Source organism: Pseudochaenichthys georgianus, chromosome 19, assembly GCF_902827115.2.
Source record: "Pseudochaenichthys georgianus chromosome 19, fPseGeo1.2, whole genome shotgun sequence".
NCBI lineage: Eukaryota > Metazoa > Chordata > Actinopteri > Perciformes > Channichthyidae > Pseudochaenichthys > Pseudochaenichthys georgianus.
In genome coordinates, this window is record NC_047521.1 from 5,980,438 (window position 1) to 6,007,614 (window position 27,177).

At 43.9% G+C, this 27,177-nt stretch overlaps 1 protein-coding gene across 1 annotated transcript in view; it reads left to right on the forward strand.

Moving 5' to 3' along the window:
• The first annotated feature begins 744 nt into the window (after positions 1–744).
• Positions 745–27,177, forward strand: part of LOC117465160 (serine protease HTRA1B-like) — a 64,427-nt gene continuing 37,994 nt past the window's right edge. Inside the window, exons 1-4 of the mRNA XM_034108077.2 lie at positions 745–1,337; positions 6,347–6,446; positions 8,320–8,434; positions 8,554–8,643. Coding sequence (XP_033963968.1) covers positions 878–1,337; positions 6,347–6,446; positions 8,320–8,434; positions 8,554–8,643 — 765 coding nt within the window. The 5' untranslated portion in view covers positions 745–877. The remainder of the gene's footprint in view (positions 1,338–6,346; positions 6,447–8,319; positions 8,435–8,553; positions 8,644–27,177) is intronic.

Genomic DNA, 27,177 nt, shown 5'->3' on the forward strand with positions numbered 1-27,177 from the left:
TTCTTCTTCAAAGTCATACAAATGTGTCTTTCTGACATAGAAATGTGAAAAAGTGTGAAAAACAAGCTGAACGTTTCGATCACATTATCGAATTGTTTCTGTTTCTGGAAAAATCAATCCCTGAACCCCAGCACTCAGTGACTGGAAGTCAATGTGAATGTGCAGCAGTGCAGAGTATATGGTTACAGTTCGGCTGAAGGACAAAGACGGAGGACAGAGGAGGCAGGACATGTGGAATGTTTTAGTTTGATAGAACGGATAGATAGAAAGTGGAAGAGCAGAAACAAATGTCCTATGGAACGGATAACGAATACAAATAATCTGATATGTTTTAATTAAACTCTAAAGAGATAGCTGACTGACACGAGCAGTCTAACAAGAGGAAACACTACAGCTCTGTAAAAGTAAATCACATCTTGTTTCATATGTTTTTGTGATAAAGCATTTACAGTTTGTCTGAGGAACCATCATAAATGTTATGTATTGTTTTTTGTAACTTGAGCGAATGAAAAATTATTCTCACTGGAAATAATTGTATAATATTTCCCTCTGAAATTTTGGCAAATACAAGTATAAAGTAGCATATCATTGAACTACTAAAGTTAATTGCAAGTACTTGTACATTTATAAGCACAATACTTGAGTAATGGTAGTTTCCTTGCATCATGAACAATTTGAGTCCCATACACACATTTCCACCATCCCCTCCTCTGGCAGACGTCACACAGTCCCACCAATCACCTCCTGTGTTTGTCCTGGAGCTTTCATAAACAGCACCGACACAGAAGTTTCACTCTGCATCAGTGCACCAACATTTCACCTTCATTCCAAGTCCAGTTACTTGTTTCTCTGTGAGTTTCTCCAGGACTGTCCCACCATGCGTCTCCAGTTCTTCCTCTGCGTAACAGCCCTGCTCGTCTGCCCGGGTCTCATCCTCGGGTCTCGGATAGCCAAACGCTTCGCCATCGGCTGCACGGAGAAGTGTGACAAGTCGCAGTGTGCACCGATCCTCGCGGACTGTTTGGCCGGAGATGTGCTGGACCACTGCGACTGCTGCCCGGTCTGTGTGTCCGGAGAGGGCGAGCTGTGCGGCGGCGCCGGAGACCGGGAGTGCGCCGAGGGGATGGAGTGTGTGGTGACCGAAGGCGTGGAGGTGTCCGTCACCGTCAGGCGCAGGGGCAAGCCCGGGGTGTGCGTGTGCACCGTGTCCGATCCGGTGTGCGGCAGTGACGGCGTCTCGTACCGGAACATCTGCGAGCTGAAGCGCGTCAGCAACCGGGCCATGAAGCTGCAGCAGCCGCCGGTCATCTTCATCCAGAGAGGAACCTGCGGGAAAGGTGATTGTGTGTGTGTGTGTGTGTGTGTGTGTGTGTGTGTGTGTGTGTGTGTGTGTGTGTGTGTGTGTGTGTGTGTGTGTGTGTGTGTGTGTGTGTGTGTGTGTGTGTGTGTGTGTGTGTGTGTGTGTGTGTGTGTGTGTGTGTGTGTGTGTGTGTGTGTGTGTGTGTGTGTGTGTGTGTGTGTGTGTGTGTGTGTGTGTGTGTGTGTGTGTGTGTGTGTGTGTGTGTGTGTGTGTGTGTGTGTGTGTGTGTGTGTAAATTGAACTTGCTGACTTCAGCAGCAGACTCTACTTCATCTTTTAGTCAGTGTTCTCATACCTACACTCTTTATAGATGTTTGGACAAATTAAGGCAATGAACTATGAATCTGTTTTGTGATGTGTTACCATGATAACATATGGAAATGGTAGCAAGCCAAGATTTACGTTTTGGCAATGAAAATCCTTAGTCTCATGCACCTCCAATGCAGCATCAATATAGACAAGACAATAAAAACAGTGCAAGAGAATGTTTCAAGTCACCAATGGGAAGGTAGATGCAGAGATAAGTAAACTGAATACATGTAAAATAGATCAAGATGAGTGAAATTAAATTCTGTACAGTAGATTAACAGCGTTTTGTAAAACCAACGAGAAGTAAATAAGTTTGCTTGAGCTACTGTGACTTTGCATTTTAGTATTCTATGACACGATTGTGGCCAGTGGTAAGTTACAATGTCGTATTATTTAACACTACTTCCCATCTAAAACCTCTGAGGCCTCTCTGACCATGTGTTTTGCAGTCCATGTGTGTCATGACAGCAGGGTGTGCACTTGTTCCATAGAATGGGCTACAGCGGGTGGTTTAAATCTGACACACAGCTTTAGCACATTTCTTTGCAACTTTTATACATTTGAAAAGTTCCATCTGTTCTTTAATTCATCTGCTTCCTCCCATTCTTTGAGTCACTTTTTATTTCTGCCTCATCTCCTCGAACACCTCTCCCTCCACTTTCTCTCCCCCCGTTCCCTCCTCTCTTCTTTCCTAATTATTCTCTCCTCCCACTTCTGATCGGTTTAACAGGAGGGAAGGACTTCTCTTAGGATTTGAACTTTTTCAGCTGAGGACGGAAATCTGGATCTGGAGGGATACATGTTGTATTTGTTCTTGAATTGTTTCTGCTTCCTGTACAGACTTGCACACTCTTTGTTAGACTGACAGGCTTGGAGACAGCATCAACAAAACACAGTTGCCTGGTGACTCAACTCTTTCAGAAACTAGAGGAATTTGTTTCCGGCCGGTCAAGCCTGATATTTCATGTTTTAGGGCTGCATTCTGGAGCCATTTCTTTTCATTCAAACTAAAAACTGTTTGGCCATGTTGTAAGTGTAGAACTAGGAAAACAGTTTTATCAAAGTACAAATCACATATAAGTTCATCATCGTAAACTATCTGGTTTTAGATTTTAGAGTGGCAGATGCAAACATTGATGCAAAAATACTGAATAAATAATCAGGTCATTTATTTTTTGTAAGAAGAATTCATACTATCTTTCTGTGTTTACAAATGGCATGAAGAGACAGTATGGCACTACATGTACCTGCTTCTGCTTTGCTCTCTGACTCAGTGTCGAGTTGATCTTTGACCTCAGTAAATGTTCCGCTGTTACTGGCACTGTGTTTGAGGATTAAGTATTTCTCCATTCGTTTGATTGGCTCCATTCAGTTCTCTTCTTTTCCCTACACATTACATGACTCTGTACTATCATGTTAATCTGTTGGGACATGTTTCCATGCTTTAATGTTCAAAAAGCTCCTCATACTGTCTGTGCTGCAGCACCTCTTTTCACCCTCTGTCTGAAACCAGAGCCCAGTCTGCTCTGATTGGTTAGCTGGCTGGCTCTGTTGTGATTGTTCAACTGCTAAGAAATGTCCCGCCCCTTAGCCTCACGTACAATGTGTTGGAGCGCCAGCCAATAGGAGCACAGGTGTTACACAGTGATGTCATTATGTTACATAAGTCAACAAAGGAGTCCAATGGAGCCGTCTCAGGCTCGGGGGGAGTGGGGGAGGAACACAGGGATTTTAACCTTTGCAGACCATTTACATGCACACAAACCTATATAACAACGACAGTAAAGGGGAAACCCCAACAAGCATAATAGGGACTTTTTAAACACTCTGAGTAATACAATAGGCTAACAGCAATTGTTTTGTATAGATAGAATGATGTTTTCACATTATGGCTTGAAAGAACACATTTTTATAATGCTATTTTTGAGCAATAACAGCATTTGATATGCACTACATATTATTTTCATAAGTCAAAGAACAGGCTCTCATTGGTTTGTATCCCAGCCAGTGAACATGTTGACAGCTGACCGCCAGACGTCTTTTTTTTAGATTGAATGAAGAATAATGATATCAAGTGGAAAGAGGTGATCGCTATGATAGGCGAGCTCAGTGGAAAGACTTTGATAAGATCAAAGACTTGATGCCAGATGTTACTGAGCTCTAACACTGTGCAGTGTCTTCACTTGCACTTAGTTCTCTCTTGTTTTTTGCTGAATGTGTTAATGAATATTAATATTTGATTTGATTTGGTTTAAGTCAGTAAAAATGTGTAAACTTCAATCAATGCATATCAGATTTAGACAATGATTACATATTTTCCCTCTGGCTTGTAGAGAATAAGTAAATACAGAGTTTAGATTTAAAATACTGCGTGGGATCAGCCAGTTCATGAATGAAAAACTGTTCCTGTTGCTGTTTCCTGGGTCTTGGCTTCGATGTGATTCAGATTGTAAAAACACTGATATGAAAGGTATTTGGGTGTAGCTGCATAAGAGGCACGAACAGTACACTGGAAAAACTGAACAGTTTACTTTAATTCAATGTTTTGTATGTATATTATATCAACAAATTAGGTTAGTTGAAAGCAATAATATTAAGTTGAACCTATTACTTCAACTGAATATTATTGCTTTCAACTAACCTAATACAGTTATGAGAGATCTGTTGACATAATACTCGAATTAGAGTCAACGTTTGAGTTTTTACAGTGTAAGTTACTGATGGAAGAGGAATCAATTACTAACTTTACCATAGAAATGCTTGTGTAGGGCTTAGTGATGAGCAATGGGACAATACACATACTTATTGTCAGTTATTCTTAATGAAAATGCTTCAGATTAGAGCCTTTCTGCGTTAACATTCTTGTATTGATAATCATATTTACAGAACCAGTGTTGTATCATTCATGTTTGTCAATAAAGTTATAGATAGATAGATAGATAGATAGATAGATAGATAGATAGATAGATAGATAGATAGATAGATAGATAGATAGATAGATAGACAACATGTACACAGAAGCTAGAGAAGTACACAGATCTTGTACTTGAGTAAAAGTAGAAGTACCAGAGTGTAGGAATATTCTGATGCAAGTACAAGTCCTGCATTCAAAATGTTCCTCAAGTAAAAGTACAAAAGTATTCTCATCAAAATATAGTGAAAGTAGCGACAGTAAAAGTAGTCGTTGTGCAGATTGGTCCATTTCAGAATAATATATATGATATGTTTTATAATGATTGATCATCAAAGTGTTCTCAAAGCTGGTGAAGGTGCAGCTAGTCTGAAGTACTTTGTAGACTGCAGGGTAGCTGGTGGATTTACTCCAGGTGGAACTAAAGTCTGATTCAACACTTGATTAGATTTCACATCATTCATCCAGATCTGTAAAGTAACTGAAGGTATTAAATACATTTACCTCTGAATTGTAGAGTAGAAGTAAAAAGTAGAAAAATTGAAATACTCAAGTAAAGTACAAGTATCTCAAAATTGTATTTAAGTACAGTACTCGAGTAAATTAACTTGTTTCTACCATTGTTGCTGTGCTTTTATTTGCTGTAGTTAGTTAAGTGGCATCGTTTTTTCCGAATTGCTTACGATTGGTCCGAGTTTTCATTGTAAACACTTATTGAATTTGTGTAACAGTGTCTTAAAATCTGGTACCATGTGCTGCTTTGGCAAACAAACAGTTTAAAGTCTCCTGAATGGTCCCAGCAGGTCTTTCCGATGAACAGGAGAATGACAAAGGAAAGACATTGCTGGAGTGAATTGGGGTTATCTTAGGGGACACATTGACTATTAGGGTTTTCTCAGTAAACATCCTTACAGTACATCACCACCCGCACCCCTCCTGCTGTCTCTCTGTTTCTGGTATCTGACGGCTCTGAGTCACTTCCTTTGTTTTACAAGTATCAGTGGGCGCAGCAGACAGGCTGCAGCTGCTCTCAGACCTGGAGTTCAAACACTGAGCTCCACATCTGGAGGTGGTTTCTCACCAAGCTGCAACAAAACCTTCACATTAAACTAAGGAGTCTCATAGACACCAATGAATAACGTTTAGCACAACTTTTAAAAAGAGATGTTTTATCTAGATTGGCAACAGAATGTGACGCTTACTGTGCAGCCTCTGAACATTATAAATGTAACCATGTGCTGATGAAGTGGAGAGCCAGGAATGGGAATGCTTTGTCTGGGTGTGTGTGTCACGCCCTGGCTCAAGCGCAGACAAAACAAGGAGACCACACATGATTCTTTTCCAATTCCAAAAAACCCAGTTAATCAGTAATGTGTGGGTGTGTGAAGACGAATCGGTATATCAAGCAAAGATCCAGTATTGTATGTGATCAAGGTTATTTGCTGTGCTGGAAGAGAACTCTCTGCTCCATAGCTTCTCTTGGATAACTTTATATTTCATTGAATATTCCATTCCTTACACACTTAATTCATATATAATATCCTGCTTGATATTTAGTTTACTGTACATTTATATTTCAACATGTATATTTTCTACTTTTTTAATGCTATTTTATTTCTAGGTTTACATTTTGAATTGTTTATTTCTAGTCTTTTCATTCTCTAATGTACAATGCCTTGTCTTTTTATACTGCTGCAACGCAACACTTTCCCAAATTGGGATCAATAAAGTACACCTCTCTTATCTTATCTTTCCCTCCCCTACAGGTCAGCAGAATCCTGACAGTCTTCGTTTCAAGTATAACTTCATCGCTGACGTGGTGGAGAAGATCGCCCCCGCTGTCGTTCACATTGAACTGTACCGCAAGTAAGAAAAACCACCTGACCCAACTTCCTGACAATCCTAACATTGACCTCCCTTTCTACTGTTAAGGGTTCAAATAGAGCGAAAGACTCAAAGTAAATAAGTGGCCAATGATATAGTCTTTATTATTGTGTTACTTGCATCTAACATTACCTGGTGGTCAAATATTGCCATTAATACAAATGATGGTCTTCTGGCATTTCACATTCTTTTTGACTTTAGTGATTTATTCCCGTTTCTTCTTGCCACCATGAGGTTGCTACTATTATCATTATTACGTTGGGACAGCAGTTTTAAATACAAAAGCAGTTTTAATTAATTAGTTCTTAGGTTTTTTTAAACCTAAGAACTTTTTAGGAGAGGCACAGTGTGCACACATTACATTACATTGCTTTTAGCTGACGCTTTTATCCAAAGCGACTTACAATAAGTGCGTTCGACCAACAAGATACAAACTTGAAGAAAACAGAATCATATAAGTACATCAGGTTTCATAGAGCAAAAACATTTCAAGTGCTACTCAACTGGCTTTAGATTAGCCAGTCCTTTATTAGTAAATAAGTGCTTTGTTAGTAATTCTATCGCTCGAGGTGGAGTCGAAAGAGATGAGTTTTCAGTCTGCGCCGGAAGGTGTGTAAGCTTTCTGCTGTCCTGATGTCAGTGGGGAGCTCATTCCACCATCTTGGAGCCAGGATAGCAAACCCACGTGTTTTTGCTGATGGGAACTTGGGTGCCCCTCGCAGCGAGGGTGCAGCGAGTCGTTTGGCTGATGCAGAGCGGAGTGCACGTGCTGGGGTGCACGGTTTAACCATGTCCTGGATGTAGGAAGGGCCAGATCCATTCGCAGCATGGTACGCAAGCACCAGTGTCTTGAAGTGGATTCTAGCAGTTACCGGAAGCCAGTGGAGGGAGCGGAGGAGCGGCGTGGTGTGGGAGAATGTAGGAAGGTTGAAGACCAGACGAGCCGCTGCATTCTGGATGAGCTGCAGAGGTCGGATGGCACATGCAGGTAGACCAGCCAGGAGGGAGCTGCAGTAGTCTAGGTGTGAGATGACGAGAGCCTGGACCAGAACCTGCGTGGCTTTCTGGGTCAGCTGGGGACGCATCCTCCTGATGTTGTAAAGCGTGTATCTGCAGCAACGGGTTGTAGCAGCGATGTTTGCAGTGAAGGACAGGTTGTTATCTAGGGTCACACCCAGATTCCTTGCAGTCTGAGTCGGGGAAACAACTCAACACATGAAGGAACTGATACAGTTGAACATGTCATAATATGTAAGATGGTAATGTTGGGAAGTAGAATATCAATCAATGATGTTTGCTTGAAAAAACAACATTACAGTGTCATGTATCTGGGCGTGACAGACAGCTCTGTAAACAAATGAAGAAAGCAGTCAACATTTTTCTCAAATCTCAATCTCTACATGTATGGCAACCATTTAATTCCAGTGTCTGAGAAATGTTGTTAGTAGTTTATAGAATAAAATAATAAAACATTTCATTTTACTCAAATGCATGCCTGTAAATAGTAAAACCAGAGAGACTGATAATGCTGCAGTCTCTTTGACAAAGCTTTATTTGACAAATTGTGAAATATTGGATGCCTTGTCTACAGATGTTTACAGATTCATATCCTTTATTGTAATAACTTTGTGGAGGAATTTCCATCCTGTTTCCATCCTGACTGAAGTCTTGCAAAACTACAATTTTCATCCATTAAATGTGTCATCCCTGGGTTCCTCCGAACACACCTGCAGTTTACTGAAGCAAGTGTAGAAGTTTAGTTCACATTTATCTATGTTATTGAGTTGGATTGATGACCTCACGTTGTTGTTTGTGCCTATAAGTCAGGAGAGTGATCGTACCTCTTTCTACTCAGGATGATGTTCTCTAAGCGGGAGGTGGCGGTCGCCAGCGGCTCCGGGTTTATAGTATCAGAAGACGGACTGATCGTCACCAACGCCCACGTGGTGGCCAACAAGCACCGAATCAAGGTATTTTTAGCAGCCGTACTGGACTTAAGACATTGCAAGAGAATCATACGTGTAGTGTTTTTGTGATGAATAGTGTTTTTATGTTTATTCATGTATTTTATGGTTGTTTTTTCCTCCAGGTGGAGCTGAAGAGCGGAGCCAAGTACGATGCTAAGATCAAAGATGTGGACGAGAAGGCTGACATCGCTCTGATCCAGATTGATGTACCGGTGAGTAAAGAGAGATAGAGATAGATGGATGGAAAGACGACTGGGTGGTTCTATTTCGTATATGGCTTCGCCCTCTAAGGCTATCGCTATTGGGTAATCCCCCTGCGTACCCGTGCAGCACTGAAACACTGGTAGTCCACGCCCACCCGCAAGGTGGGCCCCACCCTCGGGCCTCCTTCCGGTATAAATAGGAAGGAGGCCTGACAATCTGCTCCCTATTTTCTTCAGCACCTCGTTACTGAAGCACAAGAGACACTTCCATTTCAGAGTAAACATGAGTAACAATTGTGTGAGAGATTGTCCCTCATGTCTCTGGGTTCATAATGAGTTATGAGCAGCAGAGATAAAAGCAGTATGAGAATCCTGCCTGGGGTCAGAGCACGCGTACGCGGCTCTAAACCAGCAGGTATGCACACACTGCGCCCGTCTCCCCTCGGGCGACAGGAAGCAGAGAGCGGACGCTCTTGCTGCTGTGGCCGAGGAGGACGATTGGCCCGTCCAGGCTTACGAGCCCGCGGACGGGGGCCGAGTGTCCCTGGGGCCGAGTGTCCCTGGGGCCAAGTGTCCCTGGGGCCAAGTGTCCCTGGGGCCGAGTGCCGGGCAGGAGTCCGACAACTCCTGCCCCGCCTCCCTCCACGGTTCACCGTTCGGTTCTCCCCTCCCTCCTCTCCCGGGGAGACAGAGTCGGAGCAGGGTGCCAGCTTGGCGGCTGAACATGCTTTCCCCCTCTCCGTCACCACAGCACTACCGGCGATAGGTGGCATCCTAGGGGAACTGCTGGAGATCATATGCAAGGCGGCCACCTGCAGAGATCTCCCCGTTCCCCTAGCTCAGGAGAGGTGTGCTCCGGACGACATGACCGGAGTTTTTTCGCGACGCTGCTCTCCAACTCGGTGGTGACACTGGTAGAGTGGTCCACCACCGAGGCAGAGGAAAACAGCAAGGCACTCACTCTGTGCGCGTCCATCGCTGTCTCCCAGGCGAGGATTTCTGCGTGGGTGACACAGATCCAGCGCCACCTCTGGCTGCAGCAGGCGTCTGTTACGGAGACGGCCAGAAAAGTGCTACTGGACGCTCCAATCAGCCCGGAGGGCTGTTCGGACCCCAGTTCCACGCCAGGGTGGAGTCCATGAAGACGGCCGCGGAACAGGTGGACGGCATTCGCCAGCATGTCAGCTGGCTCCAGCCTGCTGAGCGCCCACAGCGGCACCAACGCCCGCAGCAGCCGTGGCGTCCACGCCGGCCACAGGAGGCCGCAAGCGGAGAGACGCCCACAGCAACCGCCTCGGCGTCAGACTCGCCCTTCGGCGGCTGCAGGGGCTCTGTCCCACGTCTCCGCTCCCCCGTCACCCCAGAGACAGGGTCTCTCGGCGGCGAGTCAAAGGGGAGTGAGGCTCCCCCGCTCCTGGTCTGCTCCGCGAGAGCCTCCGAGGAAGCAGAGCGGTAATTAAGCCGGCTGCCACTAATCTGTTGATTAAGTAGACAGCAGGGCTCCCTGCAGAAGCCTGCCGGTTTTAACCTAGCGGTTAATAACCTGCAGAGCTCGCGGCATTCCTCTGTCCGAGATACGCCTCCTACACACGGTCATAATAACCCATGAGCGCTGTTATAACGCCTCATGTGGAGAGCACTGCACACACCTCCACTCATCCCCTGAGCGTGTACACGCCTCATGATGAGAGCCGGAGTGAAACGCAGCGTGTGGAGGCTTCCTCGCAGCCCTTTCGCCTCACGGGCAGCGGCGGCGAGGGCAATGGCGTGACTCGTCACCATGACGACCATTACAGGCTGAGTGCCCCCAGCGGCAGCGCCCGCAACGCCACGGCATCAGGGCTCGCTGCAGAAGCCTGCTGGTTTTAACCTATCGGTTAATAAACTGCAGAGCTCGCTAATTAAGCAGACTGCCACTAATCTGTTGATTAAGTAGACAGCAGGGTTGTGTTCCGATAATCCAAAAATCAGCTCCTAAGTTCTAACCCTATCGTCTATTCCTTGACCTCTGAGTGAAACGTCACGGGGTTAAGGGATAGTGGATAGGAGAATTCAAAAGGACTTAGGAGAAGAGACTGCGGTACTTTAGAGAATCCGACTGCACTTTCACTATCCGACGTGTTTATGATGCGCCAGCGGACGTCATTGTGTGCGTCTGCTGCTGTGGGGAAACTATGGAAACTACAGTTTTCTATACAGCGGACTTCAACATGGATGTTCAATAAGAACGAGGGACTACTGTGAACTCATCTAGAGACTCTGCACCGTGCTCTGATGCTGCTGCTTTGCTTTATGAACGTGGACAACAGAGAAACATATTCTTCAGGACCAAAGCTGGAATTGAAATAAAAAAGGAAAGTGAAACTTATGCTCATCACCCTCTCCCTCCGGTCCACATTAATACAAATGATCCCAATACGTATGATTGTATGAACTATGAAAATATCTTAAAATCAATACAAATGTATTTATTATAAACGTTAGTCCTTAACATCTATCACTGTGTATATCACCATTCAAACATCTTTTAAAAGTTGAACAAACTCCACACAGCTCAGTAAAGACTGTGAAATGTTGACTTTATTTGATCTTTTCAGTAAAAACTAACACTTTGGCAACTTACCACATACGTTTTAAAATGCGTAATAAGCACCGTAACTTTCATGATATAATTTCTCGGTCATAATCGGTTGTTTCCGTGAACGGCCGACTGTTGTGTGACGGCAAATGCTGCGGCTGCAATGCATTGTGGGGCAGAATTTTCTCCTCTCCTTTCGGTAAGAGAGGTCCAGTGGTTCCTAAGCTAAAGGAGGTTATAAAGGAAGTTTGAAACCTCCTTTCCTTTCATTTAGAGAATTGGAACGGCTCTTAACATGGCTGCCACTGAGGGACTTCCGGGTCATTTCACTCCGTTAGGAAGGTTCCTAAGCTAAATGGACTATTGGAACGCAACCTAGGGCTCCCTGCAGAAGCCTGCCGGTTTTAACCTCGGTTAATAACCTGCAGAGCTCGCGGCATTCCTCTGTCCGAGATACGCCTCCTACACACAGTCATTATAAACCCATGAGCGCCGTTATAACGCCTCATGTGGGCAGCACTGCACCCACCTCCATCTATCCCCTGAGCGTGTACGCGCCTCATGATGAGAGTCGGAGTGAGACGCAGCGTGTGGAGGCCCCGCGCAGCCCGTTCGGTCCCAGCCCACCTGGGGTTGCCTCACGCCCTGGGTAAACCAGCTGCCTATAACCTGTCGGTTAATAGCCAGCAGGGCTCGTTGCTAAAGCCTGGTTTTAACCTGTCGGTTATATTTCAGAGCTCGCTAATTAAGCCGGCTGCCACTAATCTGTTGATTAGTAGACAGCAGGGCTCGCTGCAGAAGCCTGCCGGTTTTAACCTGTTGGTTAATAAACAGAGCTCACGGCATTCCTCTGTCCGAGATACGCCTCGTACACACGGCCTTAATAAACCCATGAGCGCTGTTATAACGCTCATGTGGGCAGCACTGCACACACCTCCATCCATCCCCTAGCGTGTACACGCCTCATGATGAGAGTCGGAGTGAGACGCAGTGTGTGGAGGCCCCCGCGCAGGCCTTTCGGTCCAAGCTCACCTTGGGTTGCCTCACGGGCAGCGGCGGCAGGGGTTCTGGCGTGGCTCGTAACCATGACGACCAACAACACATCTCGAGCACGTGCGCCCACTCTGAGTTTTTCTCAGAGTGGCAGCGCGCGGGTCTGATGGACAGATGGATGGACATCGGCAGTCCGCCTCTCCCCCCCCCCCAGTTCAATGGGATACAGGAAACACTCCTGTCCTCCCAGAAGCTATGTCTTGCGCTCCAATCCGAGCTGCTGGAACTCCTGTTGAAAGAGGATATCTCCAGGGTTCCTCAAAGGGAGGAAAATCAGGGGTTTTCACTCCCGTTATTTTTCTAATCCCGAAAAAGACTGGGGCAATGAGACATCCTCGATCTGTCAGTATTCCACATGCTGACGATCAAACAGGTGCTGGAATGTGTTCACCAGGACGACTGGTTCACTTCCACCTGAAGGATGCATACTTCCACCTGAAGGATGCATACTTCCACGTACCCCTCATCCCGAAACACAGGAAATTCCTGCGTTTTCTCATTTCAGGGAATATCAGACCAGACAATCGTCTGTCGTTCGGATATTTCCTGGCTCCTCCTTTGTGTAGAGAGGGCTGGAGCCACTACACAGAGGAGGGATGAGAGTGTGGTTTTCTCTGGACGACCTGCTATTTGCTGGCTCGCTCCAGGGAGGAAGTCGCTTTCCAGACGGTACATCTCGTATCGCATCTGTCAAAGCCTGAGTTTCATAATAAATTGGAAGAAGATAAACTCAGCCAGCAGAGCGCGGCTCTCGCGGCAGCGAGTGGAGAAACTGACAGCTCTCCTCCGGCATGTCACAACCCACACAGCCCTCTCCGTGACGCAGCTGCTTGGCGTTGGCGTCAGCTGGTCACGTGGTGATCCCCCGGGGTCTCTTCCAACAGGGGGACACCAGAGGAGGTTCATTCGCTGCAGAAGCCTGCTGTTTTTAACCTATTGGTTTATAAACTGCAGAGCTCGCGGCATTCCTCTGTCCCAGATATGCCTCCTACACACGGTCATAATAAATCCACGAGCACCATTATAACGCCTCGTGTGGACAGCATACACACACCTCTCATCCTCTGGGCGTGTACGCGCCGCATGATGAGAGACGGAGTGAAATGCAGCGTGGGGAAACTCCCTCGCAGCCCTTTTGCCTCACGGGCAGCGGCGGCGATGGCGTGGCTCGTCACCATGACGACCATTATGGAACATCACAGAGAAGCCTCTCCCCCCAGCAGTTCCATGGGATACAAGAAACACTCCTGTCATCCCAGGAACAGTGTTTTGCGCGGTTTTTACTCCCGCTATTTTTCTAAATCTCGGAAAAGAACGGGGGAGTCGCCTCATTGCTGTACAATCAAACATGTGTTGATTTGCACAGACAACAGGCCACGGCTATGGAAGCAGCCTACCTCAATCGCCAGGGAGGAGTACGATCTGCGCAGCTTCTGAACGCAGCCAGGCGGCTGCTGTTCTGGGCGCGCACACACGTTGCTCTCCATCAGAGCAATGTATATTCCCGGCGAATTGAACAGAGGGGCTCGCAGAGCGCAGCAGCCGTTATGCGAGGAGTATGGAGACTCAGACCTGTGTCACGCACACTGGCGCCTCAGTGGGATTTGGCTTTGGTGTTACGCGCACTAAAGCAAAGCCCCATTTGAACCTGATCAGGTTCCCCTTAAACTGTGTTCAGCCAAAGTAGCACTGCTTTTGGCTCGATCAGCGAAAAGGGGGAGTGATTTGTCTGCTCTCTCGGTGGCTCCGTCAGCTCTCCGGATCCAAGGAGATGGCAGTTCAGCTGTTTTACGCCCTAACCCAGCCTTTATGCCAAAGGTCATATCAAGCTCTTTTAGAGTCGAGAGTGATCACCTTGGATGGCTTCTTTCCCCCTCCTCACAGGTCGGAGGAAGAAGCCACGTCTCGTCTCCTCTGTCCTGTGCGCGCGCTGTCCTGCTATGTGGTGTGCACGACGGCCTGGTGCCGTTCTCAGCGCCTGTTTGTGCACTATAGAGAGCGCTCGATCGGGCAGCCTCTGTCTGCACAACGGCCGTCACACTGGCTGTGTGAAGCTGTGTCACAGGCATATGTCTCCTCTGGGGTGGAGCCCCCGGAGAACATCAAAGCGCACTCCACCAGAGGAATTTCCTCCTCCACGGCTTTGCACGGAGGAATGTCAGTGGAAGACATTTGCACTGCTGCATCTTGGTCTTCCCCCTGTTCATGTATTACATTTTATTTGAGGGATGTCTCCCTTTCCTCACTGACGCACCCCGTACTGGGTGTCCTGTCGGAGTGAGTGACGTCAGGGATCCAGCGGTGCGCCTCTCTCCTGCCTCTCGGCACACGGAGAGCGGCCATTTTTCCCTCTTATGAGAGGGATGTTTCCTTTTTTTACTCTGGTCAGAGTGAGTGACGTCAGGGATCCAGCTGTGCGCTCTCCTGCCTGTCTGACACGCAGAGAGCTGCTGTTCCCCCTCTTTTTGTCACTGGGCAAAGTATGACTTCGTCTCTACTTTCTTACAGCGGCAGGGTTGTATTGTTCCCAGCCTTCGTCCCCTCATGTGCCCCTTTCACACCAACGCGTTTTCAGCTCCGACTCGGAGCTGGAGCCTGAAAAGTGCCGGTTTTCCTGTTCACACTGCAGTGGCGCCGCCTCTTAGCTCCGGAATCCGGTTCATTTCCAGCTCCAAAAAATTGTCGGTTTAGAGGCAAGAGCTTTGGAGCTAAGAGGCGTTGCTTACGTCTCTCTTACGTCGAGGCGTGCAGGAAACTAAACCCACCTCCCCTGAACATGGGTCGACTGTTATGCCTGCCTACAAGCAGTGTGCTTATAAACACACTTTATAAAGTCAGGCAACACTAACCAGGCTTCGTGTGATTCTGTTAATTTGTGCCTTACTTTGACCATCCGTTCGCTGTTATCGATCATTGTGGAGAGAGGCAGACGTGTTGTTTTGTATTATAGCAGCTATCGGATGGAATCAATACATGGGCTGCACAGGTTTTCGTGTCCGACTATCATAAGTAGAATCATAATAAAAATACGCCGGTAAAATGTGCCTGTAGAAAACGGCGTATGCCACAATAGGATAGCAATAGCAAGTAGTCAGCTTAGCTTCGGTTGCTATGCCAACATCACCCATTTTATACCAGAGAAACTTTCATAACAGCGTTGTGATGCAACACAGCGTCAATTCAGACACACATTCACTTAGGCTAAGGGGAACTGGGGATATGCATCAGCTGCTTGTGTGAGTCGGACAGTGAATACTTTAGAGCTCCACGAATAGAAGAAAAGTTATTTTGTATGGGGGCAGATTGTCAGGCCTCCTTCCTATTTAAACTGGAAGGGAGCCCGAGGGTGGGGCCCACCTTGCGGGTGGGCGTGGACTACAAGTGTTTCAGTGCTGCGCGGGTTCGCAGGGGGATTACCCAATAGCGATAGAGGGCTTCGCCAATACTCATAGAAGCTGGAGTTACAGTAGGTAACTTCAGTTTTTATCCATATTTTCCTTTTTCCCGCCCTTTCGGTTTGACCTCCAAATTGCGTTATTGTGAAATGTTGAAATCTGTATTGCGTTTCTCTTGTGTCTTCAAAGTCTGCACAAGTGTTTGAAGTTGTTAAGTGGAGCATGTTCAGAGGAAGAATCGTGTGTTGTAAGACTTCTGGGAGTGATTACCATCGACCCGGAGCTGGTAGACTTCTCATTTATGTGTGGGATTATGTTATTTTTTGTACATTTGGGGCAATAAATATGCGTTTTCATGTGCAGTCCAAAAATCTAAACAAAACACCAAACTTGAGGAAGTGATTCATCTTAAATGGATAACTAGGGTTGAAGTTAGTTGTATAAGGTACCTATCCATACAAATGAACAGCTTGGATGTCCCCAGTTTGGGGGAACAGCAGCACAGAAGTATACTACGTGAAAGAGGACGAAAAATACCCACCTGTCAACAACTATGGTGAGAAATGTTTGTTGGAACATTTTTATTAAGTAAGATAAGATAAGACTTTATTTATCCTGAAGGAAATTGCTGTGCCAGAGTTACAAAGATACAATAAACACAGCAGAATAATAATAAAACTGTATACTAACAGTGCAGTAAAAAGAGTAAATTAAACCACTACAAGAAACATAGGTGGTCAAATAATTAATGTAAAAAACTGCACAGTGATGAGCAGTATTGTAATAGTGCAAACAAGCATAGTGGCTGATAGATGATAGATAGGTACTTTATTGATCCCAATTTGGGACATTTTTGTACGGTACGATACAGTATTGCAAGTTAATATTGCACATGATATAAGTAGAAAGTGTTTGTAATGATGACAATGCTATATTTACATAAGAAGAAAGACATTATGTTGCAGGACTGTAATGCTGAGTCTTCTACAAACGGCTGAGTACTAACAATGATCTTTTCTTACGTTCATTATGATATGTTAAAGTTCATAGTGATTTAGGAGTTATGGGGGAGAGGCTCTTATTGTTGTAATTCTTTCAGTGTTGGGAAAGATTTAGCAACATTGCGCTCTGTGTTTTTGGTTGGACTATTTAAAAAAAATCCACATTACTCGCGCTTGCTTCTCCAATTCAAGTATATGCTATATTCTTTAAGTATACGCTATATTTAAATATTCACTCTGATTTACATTGCCATCAAGAAGCCGTATAATTTGCCCCTACATGTACTCCACTGTACTTTGGGTATGGAGGAGCTGTTTTAAGATCAGGCTGAAATCCAATAGAGTATAAATATACCGTACACTACAGATGGTATACATTTTATTTAGGTGGGTCTATGTTTTAGGTGGTTGTAAAAACCTATGTTTTGCTGCTGCTATTACTTAGCTACTGTACTTCTGACTTCGCTGAATTTGTATAAGTACCTCATACGAGACACTACCAGAACAATCCCTTTAATCAAAAGGAGTTATCAAGAAACTGCCTCAATTTCCTATTATATTATTTTGATCTTTCTCTCTGTCTGGTTCTGTTTGATGATACATTCCTCTGGATCGTTTCCTGCTGTCTGTCCTAGTGAACCCCTCTCCTTGTATAACCTCCTCTCCGACAGACTATTGATTTGTTATCCAAATAAAACGTAGGTCCTTTTTGGAAAATGTGCTATCCATGAGCATTCCCTAATTAGAAAGCCTGTTTTTAATTTGAGCTTAGTGTACTTTGGGCGCCTCAGGAAAATGATACCATGACTCATGTAAATGGATATCTGTGGATTGGGTTAAGAAGCGTTTCATGTGGGCTCATTTGTGTTTTCAGTTATCTCAGCACTTGTTTTGGTTCAAGGATGACGGGACAGTTAGGAAGGGAGGTTTTGGACATTATTTATGCAATGGAAAAATGAAAAGGTCACTGCGTCTTTGTTTTTTCCAGAAATTTGGTTGTCAGAACTGACAAATCATGCACAAGGTCAGACGTTTTCAGGGAAAGTTGGTCCAGATCCTGGGTAAAAGTCCAATTGTGGTGCCAAAATAGTTTTTTTATTTATTGCAGCACTTTGTCTTGTTCCAGGGATGACTGGACGTTTTATTTCCACGAAATATATGCAATGGAAAAATAAGAAATGTCTCACTTATAACGAGATGCTGGACAGTGAGAACTGCACAATCATGCACAAGGTCAGACACTTTCAGGGGAATGTGGTCCAGTTCCAGGGAGAACGTGTGATGTGAGATTCAAGCATTAGAATAAAGGGCTCGATAAATCCTCCCTCCATGTTGTATTTAAAGCTTCCCTTGTGTTAAGCTAGATCATTGAAGTTGTGGATCCATATAAGAGAAAACAGGCAATGATATTAAGGGAATGAGATACATGAAGTCCAGCTGTGCTTACGAGGGCAAACAGGATGCATTACGCACCCCTGACCTGGATTCAGATCCACAACATAGTGTCTTTCAAAGTCATATAATGTAGCTATTAAATGGCCGTATTTGAAGATCCACAAATACCCTGCACAGATTATTCAAAGTTATACTGTAATTGGATTGGACCTTAGAAGTTAAAGCTAAAACCGATTCCATCCTCATCAATCACTAAAATGTAGGGTCAATTTAAAATAAGACTGACCCAGGTAGGTCTGATTTAAGAAACACTGAACTGTCTTTATACCTCCTCCTGTCTCTGGGGGGCTGGTTCAGACCTGCTAATGCAATCTATACTCACATCCTTCCTGCCATCTTGAAATGCCATCAGCAGTTCTGCTTCAACAGGGTAAAAGACACAGAATAGAAACATCACCATATACATGATAGCCAGACACTCTGAACGTCACATTTGCACATCAAATATTCCTCGGAGATGTCTTACTGTCAGGTAGAAAAGGTATTTGAATCTCTTCACAGTTTGACACTGAAAATCCTTACAAGTGATTTGACAGAAGCTTTAACAACCACAAAAACAAAACTGTTATTGAGGATTCATGTTAAAGCCTCTACACACCGAGCCGATTATCGGCGTCGATAGACGTCGGGCCGCCGATGAGCGTCGTGTCACCCTACTCAGATTGGTGTGTACTGCACCGTCGTGTGTTTTCGGCCGTGCCGACACCTTCCGCCGCCGATTCGACTTGTTGAATCGGTAGGCTGTCGGCCAAAGAAATCACTCTGATTGGCTGTTCAGCTTAGCGAATCAGTGCATGAGAAGCGAAACGGAAGTGAGGGACCCAAAGAAACTATTAAGAAGGCAAATCTGAGATTGCATTTAACTCCAGCTCTCGACACAGGTTCGGGAAAGCCCCATGAGCTTCTCGCTGTAGAGTGAAAATGGAACGCACACGCTATTGGTTGTTTGTTTATATCACGCAGTCTGTTCTTCTTCTCTCGGTGTATCACGCAGTCTGTCTTCTGGTTGTTGCCTCTATTGAATGACGAATACACACTACCGCCGCCTGCTGGTAAGGAGAGTTATTGCCACTCACACATGCGCAGTTCGTACTTGCAACTTGGCCGTCGGCTGAAGTCTTTGCGGTGTGTTCCAGTGTGAAACATGGCCAAGACGCAGAGACATGAGGCGACGTTCCGTCGGGACGTGTTCTTTGGTGTTCTTTGGTGTCAGTTTGGTGTGGAAGAGGCTTTAGATTCTTGCAGCAGAGTAGATAAAAGTTACTTAATTCTGTTAATTCTTGTCAAGATGTTTCTTCATTTGCATGCTTTCTGGCACATTTGTGTTTGCTTGATATTGCAGCACGTGTCTTCTAATATAAATGTTTTGCGCCATTGTACGCGTTTGCACATGTCGACCACCGTATGATTGCCTTTACTTTAATCACAATGTTCTGGTTGTTTCTTTATCATTCTCAGTTCTTCTCATTTTCATGTCTGGCATGAAAAATAATTGAGAAATTGAGTTCCCCTTACCAATACAGTCTCCAATATTTTTTGACGGATTGTATTTATTTTGTCTTGAAAATGTCTGCTGTTGTTATTAGCAATGTAAAACATGCTGAACAGTTGAATTGAACTCAGATAGGTGTGTCTTGGTTTTAACTTTACATTCGATGTCTAATGGATAGAATGAGCTTACACACACACAGGACCTGACGCTGCAGGATGTGAGTTCACAGTTCATGCCTGTCAGACGGAGACATCATGGTTTTCCTCGGCATGTTTTGGCGGAGCAGCGGGGTGTAACTGGAGCTTCAGGGGCTGATGTTCTGTAGAAAACCTCAAATTGCTCAGCATTTGTGGTTGTGGTTTAAATGCACACTAAAACCATAAGAAAACTGTACTACAGAAATGACTTACAGCCCTCCACCCATATATTCATCTCAATACACACACTTTCAGCTGCTTATAATCCCTAACATGAACGTTTTTCTTAACTGTCTCAAGTTCAGGTTCTATCTCATCTATTTTAAGTTTCCTACCTGAAGTCTTGAAGCGACCAACCAAGAAAACAGGAAACTGCAGATTAAAGGAACATGTTGTTTTTTTACAATATGGTCCCTTTTCCTATTGATGGGGATTATCATCATATAACATGTTATACCTGTTTAGCAGCAACAGATTTTCACAATCACGTACAAAATCTAAACCACTAATTAAAAGAATATATAAAAAAAATATTCAAAAATGAAAAAATGTGCTTATGCAAAAAGTATGGTAAGGGTGAAAGGGCCTAATTAAACCAGGAAGCATGTTGGATTTTTTTTATAATTATTTATTTATAGGTGTATATTTTAAGTTTCATATTCCAAATGATGTCGTTGAAATGTGAAAAATATGATTCTGTGTGATAGTAATTTAAATCATGATAGAAAAAGAAAGTTTATTAATTCACAGAATTGTGATTTTGATGCCGGTGACAGTCCTAATCAGGAATAATGTTAATATAGGAATATATGAACGTACATAGTCAGAGAAGCACCCATCACTCTGTGTGTTCAGTACATACCACAGGTCCGTTTTAAACAGCTTTCAGATGTAATTACTGCAGTAAAGTGTTTGCAGAAGAAGCAGTCAGACAAGCAGATAAGCTTCTGCTTCATAACTGTCAGAGGACAAACAGAAGTTGTGTTTACATTGTTGCACATATCTACTCATTGTGTATCTTGTCTCTGCAAGTTCTACTGTATGGACTTCTCTGTTTTAGATTTGGAATAATGATTGTAACCTAGGCATTTGCTTAACTGTCGTCTTAGGATGTTTTATAAACAGACTGTCAGCAGGTCAGCAACAAGCGGGGGAATGCTTGTTGCAATGAAGATTGTGAAGATGTCTCACATGTTGAATCGTTTTTGAAGCAACAGCGTGTTTTTCATAATGGAAATGTATTTGGCCTTTGAAGCGCGTTCACACTTGTCGGCCACCATAGAATGTCATGAATAAAGTTGAAATGTAAAAAAAGAAGTCCAAATGTTGGACATAACTGAGCTTTATGACATTCTATTTGGGGTCACTTGTTAGGGTGGAACAATTTACATCGTTTATTATTGTTATTATTAATCACTGTTAGCCCAACTGAACAGAATTTCTTTGTTTATTGGAGAGTGACAGTATTGAAAGGGGAAGAGAGAGGGGATGACACGCGTACATGGTTCCAGGCTGGATTTAAATCTGGGTCCTCCACACAGGAACTGAACCCCAATGCATGGGCCGCCAGTTCTACCAAGTGAGCTACGGCAGCCCAGCATGTCAGTCCCTAGTGTTGGCCTGTACGGCTGCCACTGATGCAGGTGTCCTCTAAACATGTGCAGACAGGATCTCTTTCTGTTTTGAGTCTTGACTCATCCGGTGCGGCCTCGCGGCGCTATTCCACATTAAAACTGCATTAATCACATTCCACGAGCAGCTTTAAACTCAGAATCAATCTTTCATATCTTTAACATTCAATCTCTCCGGGTGCATCCCATTGCCTTATATCTTGCTTCCTTTCCCTCATTTGAAAGTAGGGCCTTTTCAACATGAACATCTTGTCCTTGTGACTTAGAATTGACACAAGTGAGGATGAATGGGACCCTTGTTAACAAAACTTCAACACCAATAGCATGTGTCTGCACTTAATAAAGACGACCTGCTCACCTCATTCCCTCATCAGTCAGGAGCGACTAGTCACATAGTTCAGTGATGCCTCGTGGTGTTTTGTGTAAGCTGTAAAGCTACCTTTACTAGTACATGCCTGTTAGCCTTTCCACTTGGACAACCTGCTTATATAACCTGCTTGCTCTGCTGACTGCATGTGGCTCCTTCCCTTGTTGCCACTCTCACACAATATGATAAAATAGCCATATGAATTGTGACAAATCCCATTGAAACAAAATTCCCGTGGTCCACAATTCATGGTTAAATAAATACACACATGGTCTGCACATACAAATAGGAGCTATATAAAAGTCTTGTTGATGTTTTAGCAGAAGAGGAAGATCCTTTCTAAAACGACTTTGTTAAATAAAACCAATACTAGTGGGCAATGTGTGTGTGTGTGTGTGTGTGTGTGTGTGTGTGTGTGTGTGTGTGTGTGTGTGTGTGTGTGTGTGTGTGTGTGTGTGTGTGTGTGTGTGTGTGTGTGTGTGTGTGTGTGGTGTGTGTGTGTGTGTGTGTGTGTGTGTGTGTGTGTGTGTGTGTGTGTGTGTGTGTGTGTGTGTGTGTGTGTGTGTGTGTGTGTGTGTGTGTGATGTGGGTTAACTGTAACTGTATCATTCGTACTGTACTTGAGATGTAATGTACGACAGATGAATGGACAGCGAGAGATAATGAGAAGGAGAGAGAGATGAGAGAAGAAGACAGAAACTACTGATGTGTTCCTTGTCGTGGTGTTTTGTTTGTTGTTGTTTGTTGGTGTCTCTAAAATTACAACTGAACGGCATTGTAATCTCACCCTGGACAAAGCGCTGTCATGCTGAAGACCACCGAGGGAGAAACACGGCCGTTTGACTTGCGGGCGAAGCGCAGTAGTCTTCAGATGCTTTGAGATCTGGATGTGGTTCCGTGCAGGCAAACAGAGCAGCTGTTCGTCTGATGGAGCAAAGCGCTGGTTAGAGGAGCTGAGCGACCTTCAGAAGCACATTGTTTATGTCTTTATAGTTTGGATGATGATTTAAAAGAGAGTTAGTTTGTGTGCATGTATGTGCCAGTGGTGTGGAGACTGACCTCATTAGAACAACTTGGATTGATACATTTGGTCTGGTGGAGAGGCGATATTGGCCAGATTTATAGGGGCCCCTTTATGCTAATTTTTAGGTTCATATTTGTATTCAGTGTCTCTACTGTGACATGTTTAGATGCCCAGTCTGCTCTGATTGGTTAGCTGTGACAGCTCTCTTGTGATTGGTCAACCAATTATTGTAGAGATGTCCCTAACCCAGGGGTCTCAAACTCAAGGCCCGGGGGCCAAATCCGGCCCGCGACTACATTTTATGTGGCCCTGCAAGAGCTTGCAAAGAATATAATACGTTTATTATACGGTTACGTGCCACTTTACAGAAGCAGGTAGGTAGCCCATAAACTACATGGCCCACAATGCATCTCGTTTTGTGACATGCGCACTGAAGAGACTTGCAATTATTTGCCCTGGACTTCTGCTTTCAGACGTAGTTAATTGCCAAGTTATTATCCTATCCGATAATAATCCAATTCAGAGGCAATAATGTAATATAATACATTATTTTATATATATATATATATATATATATATTATATATTTATATAGTTACAACCGGCCCGCGATGAAATTGAGTTTGACACCCCTGCCCTAACCCATAGCATTTTCAGGAATAATGTGTTGGAGCGCTAGCCAATAGAAATGTGACTGTTACATAGTGATGTCACTATGTTGCGGATGTAAACTAAGGAGTCCAATCGAGAAGTTTCAGGCGTGAGGGTTGGGGGGGGGGTGTTGAATTACTTTCACAAACCCAATATTACACACTGCGGGAAAGGGAAAAGGGCAACAAGGATAATAGGGCCTCATTAAAAAACAATGTGACGGCAAAACAATGATCGGATACATTGAAAATAATGCAGGAACGTGTAACTCCATATTCCATTAGTCTTCTTTAAATATTATTTGACACAGTTGAGAAGCAGATTCATATAACATTTTGGCTTCTATTTCAGACTTAACTTTTCTTTCAATCATAACATTGATACATTTAATGTTTAAAGTGTGAAGCTTTTCTAGAGCCAAAGTACCAACGCATCAAACGCCATGACTCAACTCAGGACCTCTGTTCCTCTCTCACTCACACACACACACACACACACACACACACACACACACACACACACACACACACACACGCACACGCACGCACATGCACGCACACACACGCACGCACGCACACACACACACACACGCACACGCACGCACACGCACACACACACACACGCACGCACGCACACACACACACGCACGCACACACACACACACACACACACACACACACAAGTTCACATACTCAAGGTGCTGGTCGTGTACAGATGTGTTGAGCATACCTCTGGTTTTAAGACACACTTGTATAACTGTAAATCAAACTCCAGCACAGAGTAACAGCTCAGTTTGTGTGATCTGGAAAAGTCTTCATCACTCCACGACTGCCTTTTTTCAGTCAGTGAAAAAAGCACATATTAAATACTAATGTCTCTTCAATGCCTATATTGAGATGTTGTGTAACCAATGTATTTGAAAATCAGTTTGACGCTGTCTGCAAAAAGAGATGACTTTGGTGAGTCAAATCAAGATTGGTGAATGTTGACTTCTAGGAACTTGTACCACTATTTAAGTATTCAAAATGTCAAAAGTAAAAACACTATTAAATGTTATTTTGATAGTTCTGGCACATGCTTTGGAATTTGTGTGTGTGTGTGTGTGTGTGTGTGTGTGTGTGTGTGTGTGTGTGTGTGTGTGTGTGTGTGTGTGTGGTGTGTGTGTGTGTGTGTGTGTGTGTGTGTGTGTGTTGTGTGTGTGTGTGTGTGTGTGTGTGTGTGTGTGTGTGTGTGTGTGTGTGTGTGTGTGTGTGTGTGTGTGTGTGTGTGTGTGTGTGTGTGTGTGTGTGTGTGCTGAACTGTGGCCGAGCAAACAGCAAATGTGTTTTGTGGCTTTTGAGAGAAAGAGAGACACAGAGTTAGTTGTAGCACTAATCTACATTTAATAAACCAGATAATGACTTATTAAAGTCTGTCCTTTTCCCATTCAGTGGCACATCCAGTACAGTACACTGTTTGTGTGCAGCTAGCGGTCAGACACACTCAGTGAGCATGTGTGAGCACTGGAAACGGCTGTAACAGGGATGCAAAAGTTGCAGAAATCTAAATCAGTTTTTTGTAACGTATCTCGCTACATGAGAATTCTAGATCGTTCTTCTGATTTATAATGACAAATGGCTGTGATTCCAATGAGAGTATGTCTGTTCCCCTTCTGCCCACACATTTGACCCACAGCGCTGATCACACTTGTGCACAATATTTATTAAAACCGTATTCAATATTTATAAAAACTTTACGTAACTTATATATGCCTTACACCAGGGGGGTCAAACTCAATTTCATTGCGGGCCACATCAGCATTATGGTTGCACTCAAAGGGCCGGTTGTAACTTTAAGACTATATAAAAATGCATATATGAATATTTAATATATATAAAATAATGTATTATATTACATTATTGCCTCTGCATTGGATTATTATCGGATAGGGTAATAACTTCATAATTAACTACGTCTGAAAGCAGAAGTCTAGGGCAAATAATTGCAAGTCTCTTCAGTGAGAATGTCACAAAATGATTTAAAAAGAAAAGTCAAAATAAAAAAATTAAGTGACATTTTGAAAGAAAAGTTACATTTAAAAAAAGAAAAGTCAAATTCTGAGATGCATTGTGGGACATGTAGTTTATTGGCAACGTGCTTCTGTAAAGTAGCATGTAACCGCATAATAAACATATCATATTTTTTGCAAGCTCTTGTGGGGCCATATGAAATGAAGTCGCGGGCCGGATTTGGCCCCGGGCCTTGAGTTTGACACCCCTGCCTTACACCCAGCAACTTAATGAATGCCTTAAGCCTTGGACCTTATTTGAAAATATATACTTCATTTTCATGCAACCCTATATCAAATATGCAACAACCTGCATATACTGCAACCTACTGTATGTATGTGAATAAACTGGAACCTTATCTGCACTTAATCTACTCGATCCGTGCACGTTCTGGTTGGAAGGAAACTGCATTTCGTTGTGCTATGACAATACATTTAAATCTAATCTAACCTACAGCCATGGTGGAAGGCATAATGTTTTTTGGATTATCCATTCATCTGTCTACCCCGTTCTCGTGAGCGTGGTTTTTCAAGAAATCAGCCATATAATTGCAGTAGGTGAATAAACAATAAATAATTATTTGTGTAAGATTCTATTAAATTAGGCTTTTGTGAGAAGAAAAGGTGGCAATAGTAGTAGTTGTTATGGAATCAACCAGGTGGACCACACAGAGGCTTTGAATGAGGGGCAGGTTGGACCTTTGTTCTGACTGTAAGGCAAACTTCTGCAGCAACGGAGAGTCAGGACTCAGAGAGACACGGGGAGAGTTGGAGCTTTGATGGCAAACACTGATAGTTTATTGCAAGTATCGGCCGGAGAAATTCACATCACAAGTCACAGAGCAGAGAGAGGTTAAATATCTAAAAGTAAAGACAGAAATATTCCTTGACACTTACAGAATTAAAACCTGATGCTATAAACAAAATGAGATGAACTGTAAGGATGAAAAAGAGTAACAGTTAGAAGTCTAACGAACACAGATCACTGACATGTTAGTCCTGGGGCCTATACTACGAAGCTGGTTCAACCTAACCTGGATATGTTTGAGTTAGTCGGTTGGCCTAATCCAAAACATACGCGCTCTCGCTAAACTGTACTACGACGCTGGTTATCAAGTGGATCGCTCAAGCCAGCCGTGTCCTATCTAGTTAGGTGCGCGTTCACATGAAAGGGGTGGTATTTGGAGCATTCGACCAATCACAAACATGGAGTAGCATACTGACAGCGCAGCGTCATACTTCCTGAATGACAAGTGAACTTTAATACTAGTCAAAAATGAAGAAGTTAAACTTTAAACATCCATGACTTAAACACTTGATCAGGATCAAAGCCACAGAGCTGCACCTGCAAGGTGAACACAGCTGGTAACAGAACACGTGTTTGAATGCGTACATTAACAGGTTTATGATATCACTGCTCCGTCTAAAACACGATCTGACTTCAATTACATTTGTCTCGAGTGTTTCGTCAACTTAATGTGTTGCTTAAAATAATCCTTCTGCATACAGTATGTGACGCTGTGAGTGTTGCACGGCCAGATACGGCTCAGCTGACTCAGATAAGGAGATATATGATACATTATGAAGTGATATGCCGCGGACTGTACTTAATGTACTCTGATCCGGTTACTTATGTTGTGGCCGATATTTAAG